Below are 14,649 nucleotides of genomic sequence, written 5' to 3'. Positions count from 1 at the left end.
GTACAGATTTTACCAGCATTCACAAAAAGAAAAAAAACCCCACTTTTGAAAGCAAAAGTGTTTAATGTACCACTAGTTCTCACAAGCAGTTTGATTTAACATAATTCCCCAAAGGCATTTTGATCTGATCTATTAATAGGGAGTAGGAATATTATGAAAGGCTCACTTAGGTTTGTTTAAATATTTTTAAATTTTCTTTTCCAAGGAACTGAGCAAGGAGAGGAGAACAGAAGAAAAAGTGCAATGGGAATTGTACTTGGATCTTAGAAATTACTTCTTCAGTAGTCTGCAAGACTTACACAGGAAGAGACAGAGCAACAAATGAGAAATGACAAGACAGTACCCAGACACACAACTGAATTTCAGTCAATAAAATCCTAGCTTATTGATCTACCACATGAACTTCACAACAAAAGGGAAAGGGCAGCTTTCTTCCATCATAGTGGATTCTGATTCTACATCTCAGAAAAGTTTTTGCTGATACTTGGTTTGAATTCTTCTCTTGTTAGTTCCATACAAACCACCCTTTGTAGCGCCATGCATGCTTCCTTTCTGCCTATAGTATTTAGATTCCTTGAATACCTGTAGACTTATGTCCCATCTGAGCCCTCTTTCTGCCATGCTGTGCATATTTAGCTCTTTTACTACTTCCTTGGAAGTAAATCTCTTTAGCCTCCCCATCTTTTTTTTTTTTTTTAATTTTCAGCAGAACATATGTAAGTTTGCCCGTAAACTGTAAAAAGGAAGTAATGTGTGCAAGCAAACTATGAACAGAAAACTTGGTTCATCAGCTATTATTTTCTAAAAGCCTTAAAAGTTAGTTCATTGGGATTGTGACAGTTGCACATGTTTTATTCCTGCTGGATATATAGTACAGCTTTGTTTATGTTTGGACTATATTTTTTATGAATGTGCGAAAACTCATGCTGATCAGTAAGGCTCAAAGAAATCTGCAGTAATTATTTCTGGGAATATATACAACATATGCAATTTTAACACATAACTGTTTTTTAGTCTTATTACTCCTTTCAGTTGGAATCGTTCAGTCTTACTGTGTTAGTAAGTGAGAGCTGAGGGACTTGACATTCCTGTACTACGTCATAGGATTTTTGCTGGCATTGTGTAGCTTTTCTAGTTATCTTCTTCATAAACTGACTCAAAATCAATGAAGTGTCATGAAATATTAGCTAGGTATCACTCTCGCATCACAACAGTAGGTGGCTATAGGCCTATTTAACAGATCTTAGATTATTATATCTTAGCACAAGAGAGTGGCCTTTGACTCTCTTTAAGGGTTGCTTTATCTCTTCTGCAAACAGAATGCAAAGGTGTGACATGATCTGGTGTCAGTCTTTATCCTAGTCAAGACAGAAACTCATCCTACTTGTGAAGTAAGATACTGAAAAAGAGCTAAAATATTAGACTAGTTCTTACATGTCTAAAAGGCTCTGGCTTCAGGTTAAAGTATTTTCCATCTATGTCAAAGAAATGCAAAGTTCATTAATGGCTGAACTTAAACCTTTTATTCAGACATTAACATCACCTGTGTACTTAGTAAATGAAGCTTCTTCCTGAATCTACTATCCCCAGGATATTTCTTGTCATGTGGAGCTCCAGCATGAAATGCGATCAGACAGTTTAGTGCCTGTGGAGGAGGAGGAGAGAATAGCAAGTGGTCCCCACACAGTCTGCTTGGGGAGCAAGTGAGTTGGCAGGGCTGGCTTCACACTCATATTCACACTGAACATCTGGCTGACCCCAAGTTCTGAGCAAACTGACAGAAGCTCCCCCAAGATAACGGCAAATGACATGACTGTGCTGTCCAGCTGACCTACAATGAGCTGAAGGGGAAAAAGATTACTCTGAAATTCTGCAGCCCTCGCTTTACATTTATTTGTAAACTCTGAGCTAAGCTTGCAGTGAGAACTCACCTGCTAATTATAATCATAGAAATATTTCTAGGAGTCTCAAAACAGCCTCTAGAAATATGCTGTATGTGTAAGTGAAGGAAATGGTGAGAAGCAGATGGTCAAGAAGAGAAAAAAGGACAAGGTAGAGTGATCACGAGATTAACCTTTCAACTGATATTAATTAGTATAGTTCCACTGACTCCTGCACATGGCACTGTAACACTGACTGCCATAAAGCAGCATCTTGGCAATACAAGTTATGGGGACATTAAGAAAAGGTTCTTCACTGAGAGGGTGGTCAGTCATTGGAACAGGCTCCTCAGGGAAGTGGTCCAAGCACCAAGCCTGACAGAGTTCCAAGTTGCATCTGGATGATGCTCTTAGTCATACAGTTTAGTTTAGGTGGTCATGCAAGGAGCAGGGAGTTGGACTCGATGGCCCTTATGGGTTCCTTCCAACTTGATGATTGACAGCATATCACTAGTGGTATTGCATCAGTTTATATTAGAAAAATAAACGCTACACTATAAGGTAAGCCCTTCCTACAAATTGATCCTGGGCTCAAGTCTAAAACCAAGATGGAATGAAAACAGCTTTATTCTTTCTGTCCTCTGTTCTCTCCTCTGGTAGCCCTTTGATTAACTGCTACCACAGCTGAAGAAAAGAAAGGAGGAAGGGGAAGACTTGGGTGCCGTCTATGCCTGAGTTTCACTGTCAGCCAAGCAGAAGGAGCTAAATACTGAAAGGCAATGAGAAGCAGATTCTTAATAATAAAGGACAGGCAACAAAACCAGGGGAGTTTGGTGCTCAGTACTTACAGTCTAACCAGGTAGCAAGTTAGGGCTCCCATATGCAACACAGCATTACACAGAGAATTGCTACACATAACGTATAATGCTCTCAAGGCTGTGTGTATGGTACCTTCCTGGTCTTCACACCACTTGCTTGCTGCTGTGGCTGCAGCCATCATTTCCCTGATTTTGCTACTTGGATTGCTAAAAGACCACAAACTCATGTGCTAAACAGGAATGAGAATCTACTGTTTGGTGTGTAGCATTAAATTACTGAGATGAAGTCATTCACAGGCTATTTCTTTCCCATTTAGTTGCTTTGAAATAAATTCCTTCTCACCAATGGAGTTTCAGATGTCAGCTCTCTGATTGGATCCAGTGACACTATAGAAAAAAGCAGGGTTTTTTATTCTCCTTTTCTTCCCACTCATTAACTTTTTGCTCATTTTCTTTATTGCTATTTCACTTACAGATGAGTTGGCTGAAGTTCAGAAAACTCCAAACAGCACAGTACAAAACATCACGGGCACTCGCTTTCCCCTTGGACTATTTCATAAATGAGAGCCTTTTGATGTAAGGATAGTAATTCATATACATATATAGTAACAGCTCTTTCCACAGCTGGTCTTGACCTAGTATCAAGGTTTGATTCTGATCTTATTAATTCTAGCAACTGTGATGAACTCCTTGCTTATTAACATGAGGTTCTCATTTAAATTAAGCTGAACATACAGATCTGTTGATGATTGTTTTCTTTCCCCTTCTCATTAATCATTTCAGCTTTGCTACAAAAAAACCACCAAAAACCCAACAAAAAAGAAACAAAAGAAACACAACAAAACCCAAACCAACCAAAAAAACAGAAAACAAAAAACCAAACCAAACCATACCAAAACCCACCAAAACTCAGGCTTATCTACAAATCAGGAAGTGGGGGAAAAAGAATGTATCTAAGCCATCTTTTTATCTAATCCTTGATCTGATGGAACACACCCAACCTTGGTGCTTTATAAGAAGGCAGCTGCCTTTGCATAGTCACAGAGGAATCAGCATTTTGTAAACTTCAAGCCCCTTCCCCTTTCTAATATATTCCTGTATGGGCCATATGTGGCAAAGAACCCCCTATGTCAACTTTAGGCCTTTTTAGGAAAGACATCCTCTGCCTCTTTTGACTGGATTATTGGCTATGTTGCACATTCCAACCAGGAAAACATGCTCTTCATACTGACCCATTGAAGAAAAAAAGTGTCACAAAATGAGGGGGTGAAATAAATAACTGCCTATGGATCTTATTTGCTTCTAGGAAACGGGTTATTAAGTTGCAGCTGTTTGGAAGCATGTTATCTATACATACATGCTATAACAACCAAATAGATATAAAAATCCTTCCTTCACAAAGAGTCCAAATACTGGTTTTTATCAGTGACTATGATTTCCTGGATCAGAAGTAAGTTCATATTTGCAAAACATCTGCATTCAACCATATTCTCATGCCCTTTCTGGCAGCTTGTCTGAATGTCCGGTTTCCCACTTAACTGAAGGTAATGTTGCAGTTAGGCTGATCTACTCAGCTGGGACAGGCTGCAGTGGAGCTCATGGAAACCAACTAATTGTGCCAATTAGGAACTTTTGACAAAATAAAAACTTGAGAACTAGCTTTGCTTTGGGATATTTACTTATCATTTGGACATAATACATATGATTAAAGAAATAAAAATTATCATTCCTATTATAGAAACATAAATACTTCTTAAAGGACAGGAGAGCTAGGCATGTCCTGCTGCAATGAGAGAAAGATGATAAGCACACTGAGTAGAGATTTAGACAATTTGGGCTTGCTTCATAGCTCTCCCACAATCTCCCAGGCAACCTATGCAAGGCACTTAGTTTCACATTGCTGCAGCTCCCCATCTGCCTAATGAGGATAATAATACTTTCCATTTGTCTTATCTATTTAGATGACAAGCTCTACTGGTCAGGGACCTCCTCTTACCAGGAATTCTACACAGAACAAGCATCCTGATCTCATGGGCTGCCTGCAAGGGATACTGTAATACAGATAATAAATAACATAGTCCCTTGTGATCTAACATCTAGAACCAAGATCTTTAACCTGCACTATCCATGGAATAACAACCTTTTTCAGTGCAAGCAGACAAATACAGATCTCTGCTAAATATGCACGAAAGGCAGGTAATTCAGACAATTTAGCTCCTCAAACACGGATGTTAAGCAACTAACCTAAAAGACAATGTTTACACAGACACTTAAGATCAGATTATGGTCAACATTTGAGCATGAAAGAGAAAAAAGTACCTAATCAGGCATAAATTTCTTTAGCATAGAGCAATGGCACGTGCACATGTACATACTGCACCTGCCTAAAGTCAGTACTATGATCAAGTTGGCGTAACTGGTTGTGCTTGAGTGGTAAAGCAAGCTGGTGCCTCATCTTCTGCAAGGAGCTGCCCTCAGCTGAAAAGCACATGCATTACAATGGGGTTAAGAGCACTCAAGCTATATGTTTTGCTAAAATTCACGAAGATGATTGATACAGCTAACGGCTTTGATGGACATTAGAACTATAACATATGTACAATGGGGAATAGAACAAAAATGGATTAATAATTTTCTTTCAAGACAGCCTATAGAGATACACATTACAGCTAGATAATCCTGCAATGCAGGATCAAATACCTATGAAAAAAAAAAAATCAATGGAAGTCCATAAACTAACTTTCTCAAGTCAGACTCTTAGATTATGACCTCTGTCACCTGTTCAGGACAGTGACCCAATCCACCAGCACAAAGCTGCCATTTTCTAATTACAGTTGAGCTTGTAGCAGAGGGACCTCTGATAAACAATCTTGATCAACAAGCATAGCAGAAATGTCAAAGGAATCTTACTGAAGCAAGAAAGAATTGTTTGCCCACTTCACTCATCGATTTGCATCCACATTCAGATGCAAGATTATATACTCCAGGTTGTACACTTACTTCAAGAAATCCTGGTTGCTCTGATTTACCTAGAGAAATCTAATGATGGAAAAGTTTATCTACTTTCATGCTGTAACAAATGAGAATAATCGCAAACATCTATTCTCTGCTCACCAAGATCTTAGAATGACAGCTGCACAACACACCCCATCTGCATATTTTTGGAGAATGCACAGGATAGTTGGGTTTCCTTTTACATTTTTTCCCACTATATTTTAGATTTTCATATTATTCTATTCCTCTGAATAAAGAGAAATAGGAATGGGCCTGTTTCTTGAGAGATTAATGAGGCATTGTCCCCTGACTATACATTGCCATTGAGTAAAGAATATCTACCAGCTCCTTAGCCCATGGACACATAAGTTCTTTCAAGTAAGTAAAACTGTGAAGCTTTAAGCTAAGCTCTCTATTCAGAGAGTTAACCTGGATCACTCCTGTCAACTGCACACAGCTGTGCAAACACCTCATTTACAAATTAAACTTTACTTCTGCTTTCGACCTCCTTTCTCCATCTGTCCTCTGCTACCTAAAAATACTTCGTCCATCCTCTTTTCTTGCAAAAGTTTTTGGCAAATGCCTGAAATAAGCAATTATTATCATTGACACCTAACATCACAGCAGCCTAATGCACAGCTTACAAAACACAATACTAATATCATATGTGAAAACCACAAAGTTACAGGATCAGAGTCTTATCTGCTCTGCAACTGAGTGTATGAAATATAAATAGATTAAAATGTCTCTGATACTGCTCATTTCTCATTCACTCAAGCAGACCCCTTAGGACATCTCATCCCTTACCACATCATTGAACAGTAGCACTATTCATAAGGCAAGACCATCGAAAACATCCTCTAATGCAGGTGGATTGAGCTAGGAGTACTTCCTGCGCTGATCCCTCCCAGTCCATTTTAGGATTCCTGTGATACTGCATGCCTCCTGCAATATCTCCATTGTCTTCCTCCAAACCATCTATCCCAGTAACAGCAGCACATCCTTTCAACTACATCCTTCCCCAACACATAACTGCCACATCCTTTCCTCTTTCTTCTGCTTTTAGGAAGCAGAACAAGAGATGCTCCTAAGGCACGGGAAATTTGTTTTTCCAGGTCTTCCAGACCTAAAGACTACTGCCAATCCATCATTGCAATGGCATGCATTACAGGAAATAACAGCAAGTCGAGGTCCAAATTGTCCTTAGTTAAACCAGGCATGTCCATGTGGTCCGTATGCTTATAATGCCGTGCCTTCAAGGAGACCTTAAGGGCATTATAAGCAGAGCATGAATTTGGATTCCTTTGCATCATTTAACTTGAACCATCAATCACAGTCTTTAAATCATGCACTGAAGGGCATGAGATTAGTCCTTACACTGTGCATTGAAGGCCATTAGATTCTAGTATTGTGCAGTATGTGTTACGTGGAGCAATAAACACAAACATTTGCATTGCCTAAAGGATGCCCTGGGTACCCTGAGGTTGGCTGAGTACATTCACCCTAGCTGCAGCAATGACAGCTGATCAAGGGAGACTCTGACCTTTCCCAAATGAGTGATGAGGGCCAACAAACCATACGAGATAAAAGGCTGAAACTCTTGCAGTACCAAGGACTGACTGCCAGATCCTGACCTGACCCTGACATATAAGAAGATGCCATTCATTGCTGGCCACACCTGAGCTAGGACTTCAATCAGAAAAGCACAAAACAAGTGATTAATTTTGCATGTGTAAGCTATACCACTAGACTCAGCACCCTGTGGACTCTTGCTATATTGGCATTGAAGCTGTAATGCAGTAATTACATCTGGTCAACCAGACACTTCCTACACAAAGTGGGTATTTATAAGACTGTTAAAATTGTCAAAGGCTTTTAGCTTCAGCCTTCCCAGTGTAAATTTCTACTTACAAAATTGCTTTTATTTCAAATTATGTTGTTTGTTTTAGTTTCAAATCACCTACCTGGCACATAAATAGCCCCTATTAGCCTACGCAGACTAGTCCTGACTTTGACTGGTTAAAAATCAGCAGAAACAACTGCAGAGGTCTGCAGAGAGTCCTCTTTTTTACAGGGTGAATTTTTCCTGGGGGCTGTGTGCCTTAACTCATTCTGTAGTTCCCAGGGGAGCAAAAGGAATATGTGAAGCACAATGAGGAACAGCCTTTTACAAAGCAATCACCAGCCCACCAAACTAAACCACAGCTTCACTTCACCCTGAGGTTTGCTGAATCTCAAGGTGACATCCTGGACTTGAGCAGCAAGATCACCTCCCTTCCTGGTCTTCAGCTGAATAGGACCCAAAATATACAAACACCAACTACAGAAGGCAACCACTACTCAAAGTCAGCTCCGAGTGGCATCAAATGACATTTTGATAAAGTACACCAGGGATATGGGTCAAGCTTCTGTTAAATCTTGAACAGCAGGAACCTTATTAACCTTTGGTTTCACAGCAGTCTCCTTCTGCTGGCACCTTTACTTCCTGACAGTCTTCTGAGAGTTAATGATTGGCAAAACAAGCATTGCCAAATCTGAAGGACTTTATTTCAAATTTAAGCCCAAATCAACTCAAGACTTCAGATCATCAGTACCTCCAGTGCAGACATTTGGAGTACCAAAGCTGAGTAAAAAATAATTCAAGGGTACACTGCAAAAGATGTCTACACAGACCCCTCCCTCTTCTCTGAAGAGTTCATGGAAACCCACACCACCACTAACCATTCCATTCTTGCAGGTCTCATCCTCCAAGGGCAAGTTGAAAGCATGGTTAGGAATGATCTAGCAGCGCCTTAAAGCTATTAAAGACCTATGCAAACATAATTGACATCTCATCCATGTCAAGTGGGCAACTTCTATTGAAATACAGGACACTGTGACATGCACTGTGAATAGCACCAGAACCTTAAGACAGCAAACACTGCAATGGCACAGTGGCTTGATACTCACACTCAGCAGGAGGCACTTGTTTTCTTTGATGGCGCCTATGCAACCCACGAAGCCAATGATCATGACAAATGTCCCTGTGACAATCAGTAGGTTGGCAGCTGACAGGGACGGGAAAGAAGAAGAGAGGGTGGCAAAATTCCCTTGGGTAACAGCCAGCCAGATGCCTACTCCAAGGATTCCACAGCCTCCTAACTGGGAAAATAAAAAGAAACAAAGAAATTCAGTTATTGTATCCCAGCAACCCCAGATATTCATCCTTATCAACATGGCAGCAGTCACACTTCATAGAAAATACTCTCTCCCTATGGCACATTCAGTAGGGAAAACACACAAAGGAGAAAGAAAAAAGTCATAGAGGGGAAACTCACCAGTAACACTCAAGAAAAAGACCCAAATTTCCCAAATCAAAGACACACCTTCTAATATCAGGTCTTTCTTTCTAGTGAAAAGGCAGAAATTCCCAAAAAGGAGAAATTCCCAAAGAGTCAGATCCCAATGGGATTGAAAAATATCCATATTCTATATTAGTACCTTAGAGAGATGCTCAGTGAAGCTCTTGTGATGCCCTGCTCTTCCCATCTAATACATTTTCTCCCACCCCAGCACAAGCCATAAACAAATCTTGTCAGAGCATCCCCTGGTAGGACACCTCACACTTCTTAGTTCCTGTCCAAGGTCTAGCCTCCCTCAGAAGCAAAAGAGCATGTACATGTAAAGGGGTAGAGAAGGAAGGAGTATCCTCCTGTACCAAAAAAACCCAAAGATGATGTTTACTCCTAATGTGGCCCCTAGTTTGGCAATTCAATCCTCAGAAGAAGACTTGACTGGTTTAGGAAGGGTTTGAGAGCAGTCATACAGGCTCCCCAGGCACGGAGCAAGGAGAAGGGAGGATGCCAGTGCAGGCAGCAGCCACCAGTAACCCATAAAATTTGCAATTATTATATACACAAAGAACTTTTAAAAAACACAAACATTTATGAGCATGCTGCTTATAATTGCGAGAAAGCCTGCAGAATTGTAACAATCTGAGTAAAGCTGAGCAATTAAATAGAATTAAACCAAAGGGGATTTTGCATTATTATACAGTCACAGCAGAGCATCACTTAGGTTTCTTTCTTTCTTGCTCTCCCTTTAAAATAACCAATTTTTATTGAGTTTTATAATTGGACTTTATTATCCAAATCAATTAAAGGCTAGGAAAGAAATTGTGTTCATAGAGTAGTAAGCTAGACATAGGAGCATATCAATTAAAAGTCTGCATAAAGTGGATGAACATAAGGCAGCTCATGAACCAGGGAATGAAAAAGATAGAGCTAATCCTGGGGCAGAGCTAAGCCTCAGAAATGAAACAGAAGAGAAACACAAAAGCCAAAGCAATTTCTTGTACTAATTGCTAAGGTTGCCTCTGCATGCCACTGAATTCCTCCTCAATAAGGACAATAAAGGAAGCTGTGTCTCAAGGCAGGACTCCTCACCCCAGCTGCAAACCAGTCTATTAGTTCAGAACTAAAGAATGCAACAATACCACACTGAAATGTACCTCAGCTGCAACAATCTATGTGTCTCCACTGAGAGAAGGCAGATTCCAGCACACAGGGACTCAAATCATCTCATTCAGCAGCCTTTTTATATACAGGCATCCCATATCACCATATTCACCCTTTAGCATAGTACCCTCTATAAACACTACAGAGGGCCAGTCTATGCCCTGGCCATATACACTGGAAATAGCTCCCCTCTATGCCCACTTATGGACCATGATCTGAAACATGACTGAAGAATAACCAGGGGAGAGAAGGAGGAAGAATATTTAGAGCAGATAATCCACAGAAAATCATTTAGGGTAACTGAGGGGGTATAAACAAAAGCTATCAAGATGGCCCAAGGGAAATTTTTTTTTTTTTTTAAAAAAAAAAAAGGAACAAATTCCTTAAAATGGAATACAACTTTCAAGGTCCATTGGACTACAGAACAGCATCAAAGGAGAGGTACAAGATACTCAAGTTAAAACCAACTGGTCAAAGTGCTGACATACAGTCAGCACTAAATTGCACATTTAGACATACAATTGCACAATAGACATACATAGCACTAAACTGGCAGAATGGGATTGGACAGCACAACTGCACTTCTGCCACTGCAGCCTGGTGGATTTTCTGCCTCAAAGCCACAGGCAGTGAGGCTGCACAAATGGGCCAGTTAAGCCTAATGAGGGCACGTGCCCAGTGGCAGCAGAAATATCACCTTGCAATATGTTTAGCTATTATCTTTAGTTCTTTGTTCTGAAGCAATTCAACAGCACCAGTAAAAGACAGCTTATTTCATCACCTTTTGTGCTGCCCGTGTTGCTACACTGCTTTGAGTTATAGTGACACCTACAACTATCATTCCCATTATGGACGGCGGGTGTCGCCAAGGACACTGCTGTGTTCAATAAAGGCAAAACCTGCTTGGCCTGCTCCTCCATTGCCCATTAAATTCTTTATGATGTACAATGCATAATGCTTGAGACATCATTGCACTTAGGACATTTGATTCCAGTGTCTTCTCCCTCAAAATTCTTGTCTGCTGAAACTGGGAATTCACGAGTGGCACAAAACATCACAAAAACAGGAGATGGTTCATTCAAAATGCTGTGACTGTGGCCGTACCCATTTGATCAGGGTTGAATATTTCAGGTCAGCTGGTCAGCAGGAGTATCTCACTACACTGCCCTTAATTCAGAGATAATCTAATGTACATCAGGCTCTCCAGCAGCTCATTATCTTCCTATTTTTGAAGAGCTAGTGCACAGCTCTTCCTTAGGTTGATTAACCAAATCCTGAAATGCACAAAGGGATTCTCTGAGCATTAAATCATCCAACTGAAACTGGATTTCACGAAGTGCTGCTAAGGAAACGTCAGCACACACTACTGAGGGCTGTTCCACCTTAGTACATCCCTGTTTCTTTTCCCACATCAGAACGTCCCTTCATGGTTCTTGGTTAAAGTCACTGAACAGTCACACCAGGCCCTGGGAAACAGAGGCTACCCTTAATTCTAGTCTAAACTGCTCCTTACGGCCCCCTTTCTGCCAATGGGTGAAGCACATCTGTAAGTCTCTGTCCAGTGACCATTATAATACTCAAGCACCTGGCTAAGGAAAAGTTTAAAGGAACCAAGACCCACCAAGAGAGCCATACGAGCATTTCCAACTATAGCAGAATATTTTCTCTCCCCAGACATTAAAATAATCTCGGTCCTCCTCCCACTCCTGCAGAACTGAACAGCAGAGTAATTCCCAGCCTAATGTGCAGGGATCAGAGGGATCACATGTATTTATTTTGGATCAGAGCAAAAGAAAACTGTCGCAGTTGGTTCTATGCTGCCTATCTGTTCTGATTTCTTCATCTGGCTATGTAAGGAGCTGTTAAGTTACAGATAATTTTACGTAGTTATTTATGATGTTGCCTTTCCCCCACTTTTTCTCTCTCTACCCCATCCCCAACCCCGAAGTCTCTGTTTGTGCCAAACAGTCAGAAGCAGAGCGATGAGATGACAAGTCTTGACAGCTTTCAGGGCTTGCTGAGATGTGAAATTAAACAAAACCAAAACCATTAACAGGGCTACTCTTGACAATTTGGGGGCTCACGTACAAACAGTGAGGCTGTCATGGTTAAAAGAGAAAACATGAAACCAAAAACATGAGCAAGAAGTCTGCAGCTTGAACCTCATCTATTGGCAGTAAAAATGAGTCTGTATTGACTCCATGTGGTGAGTGCAGGGTTGACTTTTTAAAAGTAAAAAATAAATCCTTCTCAACAATGTCAGGCTACTGACAACAGCATTTTTTTTAATTCCCTTGGGAATTGTTTAACACATTATTTGCCTAACTGCTCTTAATAATCCCCTCTCCTGCAGGCAAGGCAGCTCTTGTCACAATCTGAAACAAAATGTGGCTTCTAACATTTATTATTTCTTTTTTATAATAAATGTTGCATTTTTGGTAAAATCTTTCATTCTAAGGTCAAAATAGGGGGACATCAGAAAGGATAGTATCATAGCTCTAAGACTTAAGAGATTTAAGTGTCTGTTCCAGGACAGACCTCAGTGTAAATCTCAAATATGCCAGAGTTGTGAAACAGTGAGTACAGACACACAAGTAGTGGGTTCTTTTCAAATCCTGGACTTCACAATTGGTTATTGGTGTATTTTATTCTGCTTGAGACAAATTTCTCGTAGGTACTTACAGAGCAGAGTCAAGCAGTAAAGCAGGTGGTTTACCCTAAAAGCATAGATTCAGTCTGTATCTCCTTCCCCAAGGGATACACAGACATGTGTGCACTCGCTCTCTTGGCACAAAAGCTGCCTATGGAATTAGATCCTCCAAATTGTTCTAATGGGCTAGAAAATAAATTATTCAAACTTCAGTGCATACATTTAGAACTGATCTTACAGTATGGTAAACAAAGTAACCCCAAACAGCCCTAGATATATGCATGTTGTTGGAGAAAATTATTCTGAAGTTACAGCTATGCACTTAAAATACTGCAGGAGAAATTGCCTCATTGTTCATGATAATGGTATTGGTGTCTTTAAGTGGGTTTTTATTGGTTTTATTACACAGAAAATGCATCTAATTGAGGCTTCTCAGATTGTATCTGATTAGGATCTACCCATCATACTTCCTCTTTTAGATAAAAAAATACACTGATAAAAGAATCCAAGTGGAAAGTATGACCAGTTGTTTTGTAGTTAAACTCACTTGAGCGTTTTTCTCCTCAGCCTCCACATATTTAAACTAGGAGGGCTTTCTCAACCCCACTTGCTATGCAGTTACTCCTGTATGAATATGCTTCCTCCTCTAACTATGGGGTAAGAATATACAATGGAAAATCAACATCCAAGCATTAATAACAGCAATGTGAACATCATCCAGCACATGTAATGTAAGACATACTTAAATTCCTTTCAGCTAGACATACAGAAGAGGTGAAAATGGAATGCATACATGCATTGACAGGATCAAACGAATCAGGGAACTTACATGGAAAAAGCAGAGACGTGTGCTAATGCAGAGACTGCAGCACTCTATGCAAGCATATACAAACATGCAAATAACCTGTTGGTGTAGCTGTTGCCTATCTTGGAGGAAGGAGCAGTCACTTCTGGAAAACACCTTCAAAGACACTGGCTACTTCTGGAACACACCTTCAAGCCAGCAGTTCATGGCCATTAGACTACTGAAGACCCTGTAGACATCCAGTTGTACCACACAACCACTAGCAACTACCAACACACAGGATGACTGAATATGCAGATGGTGTCCCACCACATGGATGGACAATTTAGCAGAGCTCATGTGACATATACTGGTGGTATCACCTCAGGGTAGCACAAGTTGCATTTCTCCTGCTAGTCAGAGGTCTGAAATTTAACAAATATGGGATGGTATATGGAAATCTAGCAAATATAGGATGATATAAAATTTAATCCCTGTGTGCCTCTGATTTTGCAAGTTAAATGGAGTAGTAAATGGGTAACTGAAGCATATTTCTACCCTTAGTGTATGGAGGCTCTAGAGCTCTGCAGTGCAGAGCTAAAGAATATGCACAATCTCATACATCTCATTTAAAGTGGCCATGATCTAAGCTGTGTCCTTCTAGCAACAATTTAAAAAGAAATAAGAAAAAATACTTGAAAACAACAATTAGTAGGGACTACATTCCTAACAGTGAAGAAACTGGAACAGTAACAGTCCAGAAATGCCAGAGTGAGATGGAAAAGGTGAATAAAGGATTATTACTCATTTTTCTTAAGATAAAAAAAGCTAGGGGTTATTTGGTGTGCAGGCTGAAAACCAATAAAAGCAAGTACTTTTTCACAAAGCATTTAATTAAGTTCTGGAATTCATCGCAACAGAGTTTTGTGGATGTCAAAATATAAGCAGGTTAAAAAAGAAATAAAATAAATTACAGAAATCAAAGGTATCCAGCATTTATGAAAAATGACATTTTGCATGCAGACCT

General features: G+C 40.0%; 1 protein-coding gene across 11 annotated transcripts in view; it reads right to left on the bottom strand.

Moving 5' to 3' along the window:
* Positions 1-14,649, bottom strand: part of TSPAN4 (tetraspanin 4) — a 470,914-nt gene that overhangs the window by 77,493 nt on the left and 378,772 nt on the right. For all 11 annotated transcript variants that reach the window (XR_010613489.1, XM_065682689.1, XM_065682693.1 and 8 more), the window contains one exon: positions 8,642-8,833. Coding sequence is in view for 10 of the 11 variants with exons in the window: in XM_065682689.1 (XP_065538761.1) it covers positions 8,642-8,833 (192 nt within the window). In the remaining variant the exon portion in view is untranslated. The remainder of the gene's footprint in view (positions 1-8,641; positions 8,834-14,649) is intronic.

The sequence above is a fragment of the Lathamus discolor genome, chromosome 6, assembly GCF_037157495.1.
Source record: "Lathamus discolor isolate bLatDis1 chromosome 6, bLatDis1.hap1, whole genome shotgun sequence".
Taxonomy (NCBI): Eukaryota; Metazoa; Chordata; class Aves; order Psittaciformes; family Psittacidae; genus Lathamus; species Lathamus discolor.
The sequence above is the reverse complement of the archived record's forward strand: the minus strand, read 5'-3'. Positions and strand labels throughout refer to the sequence as shown.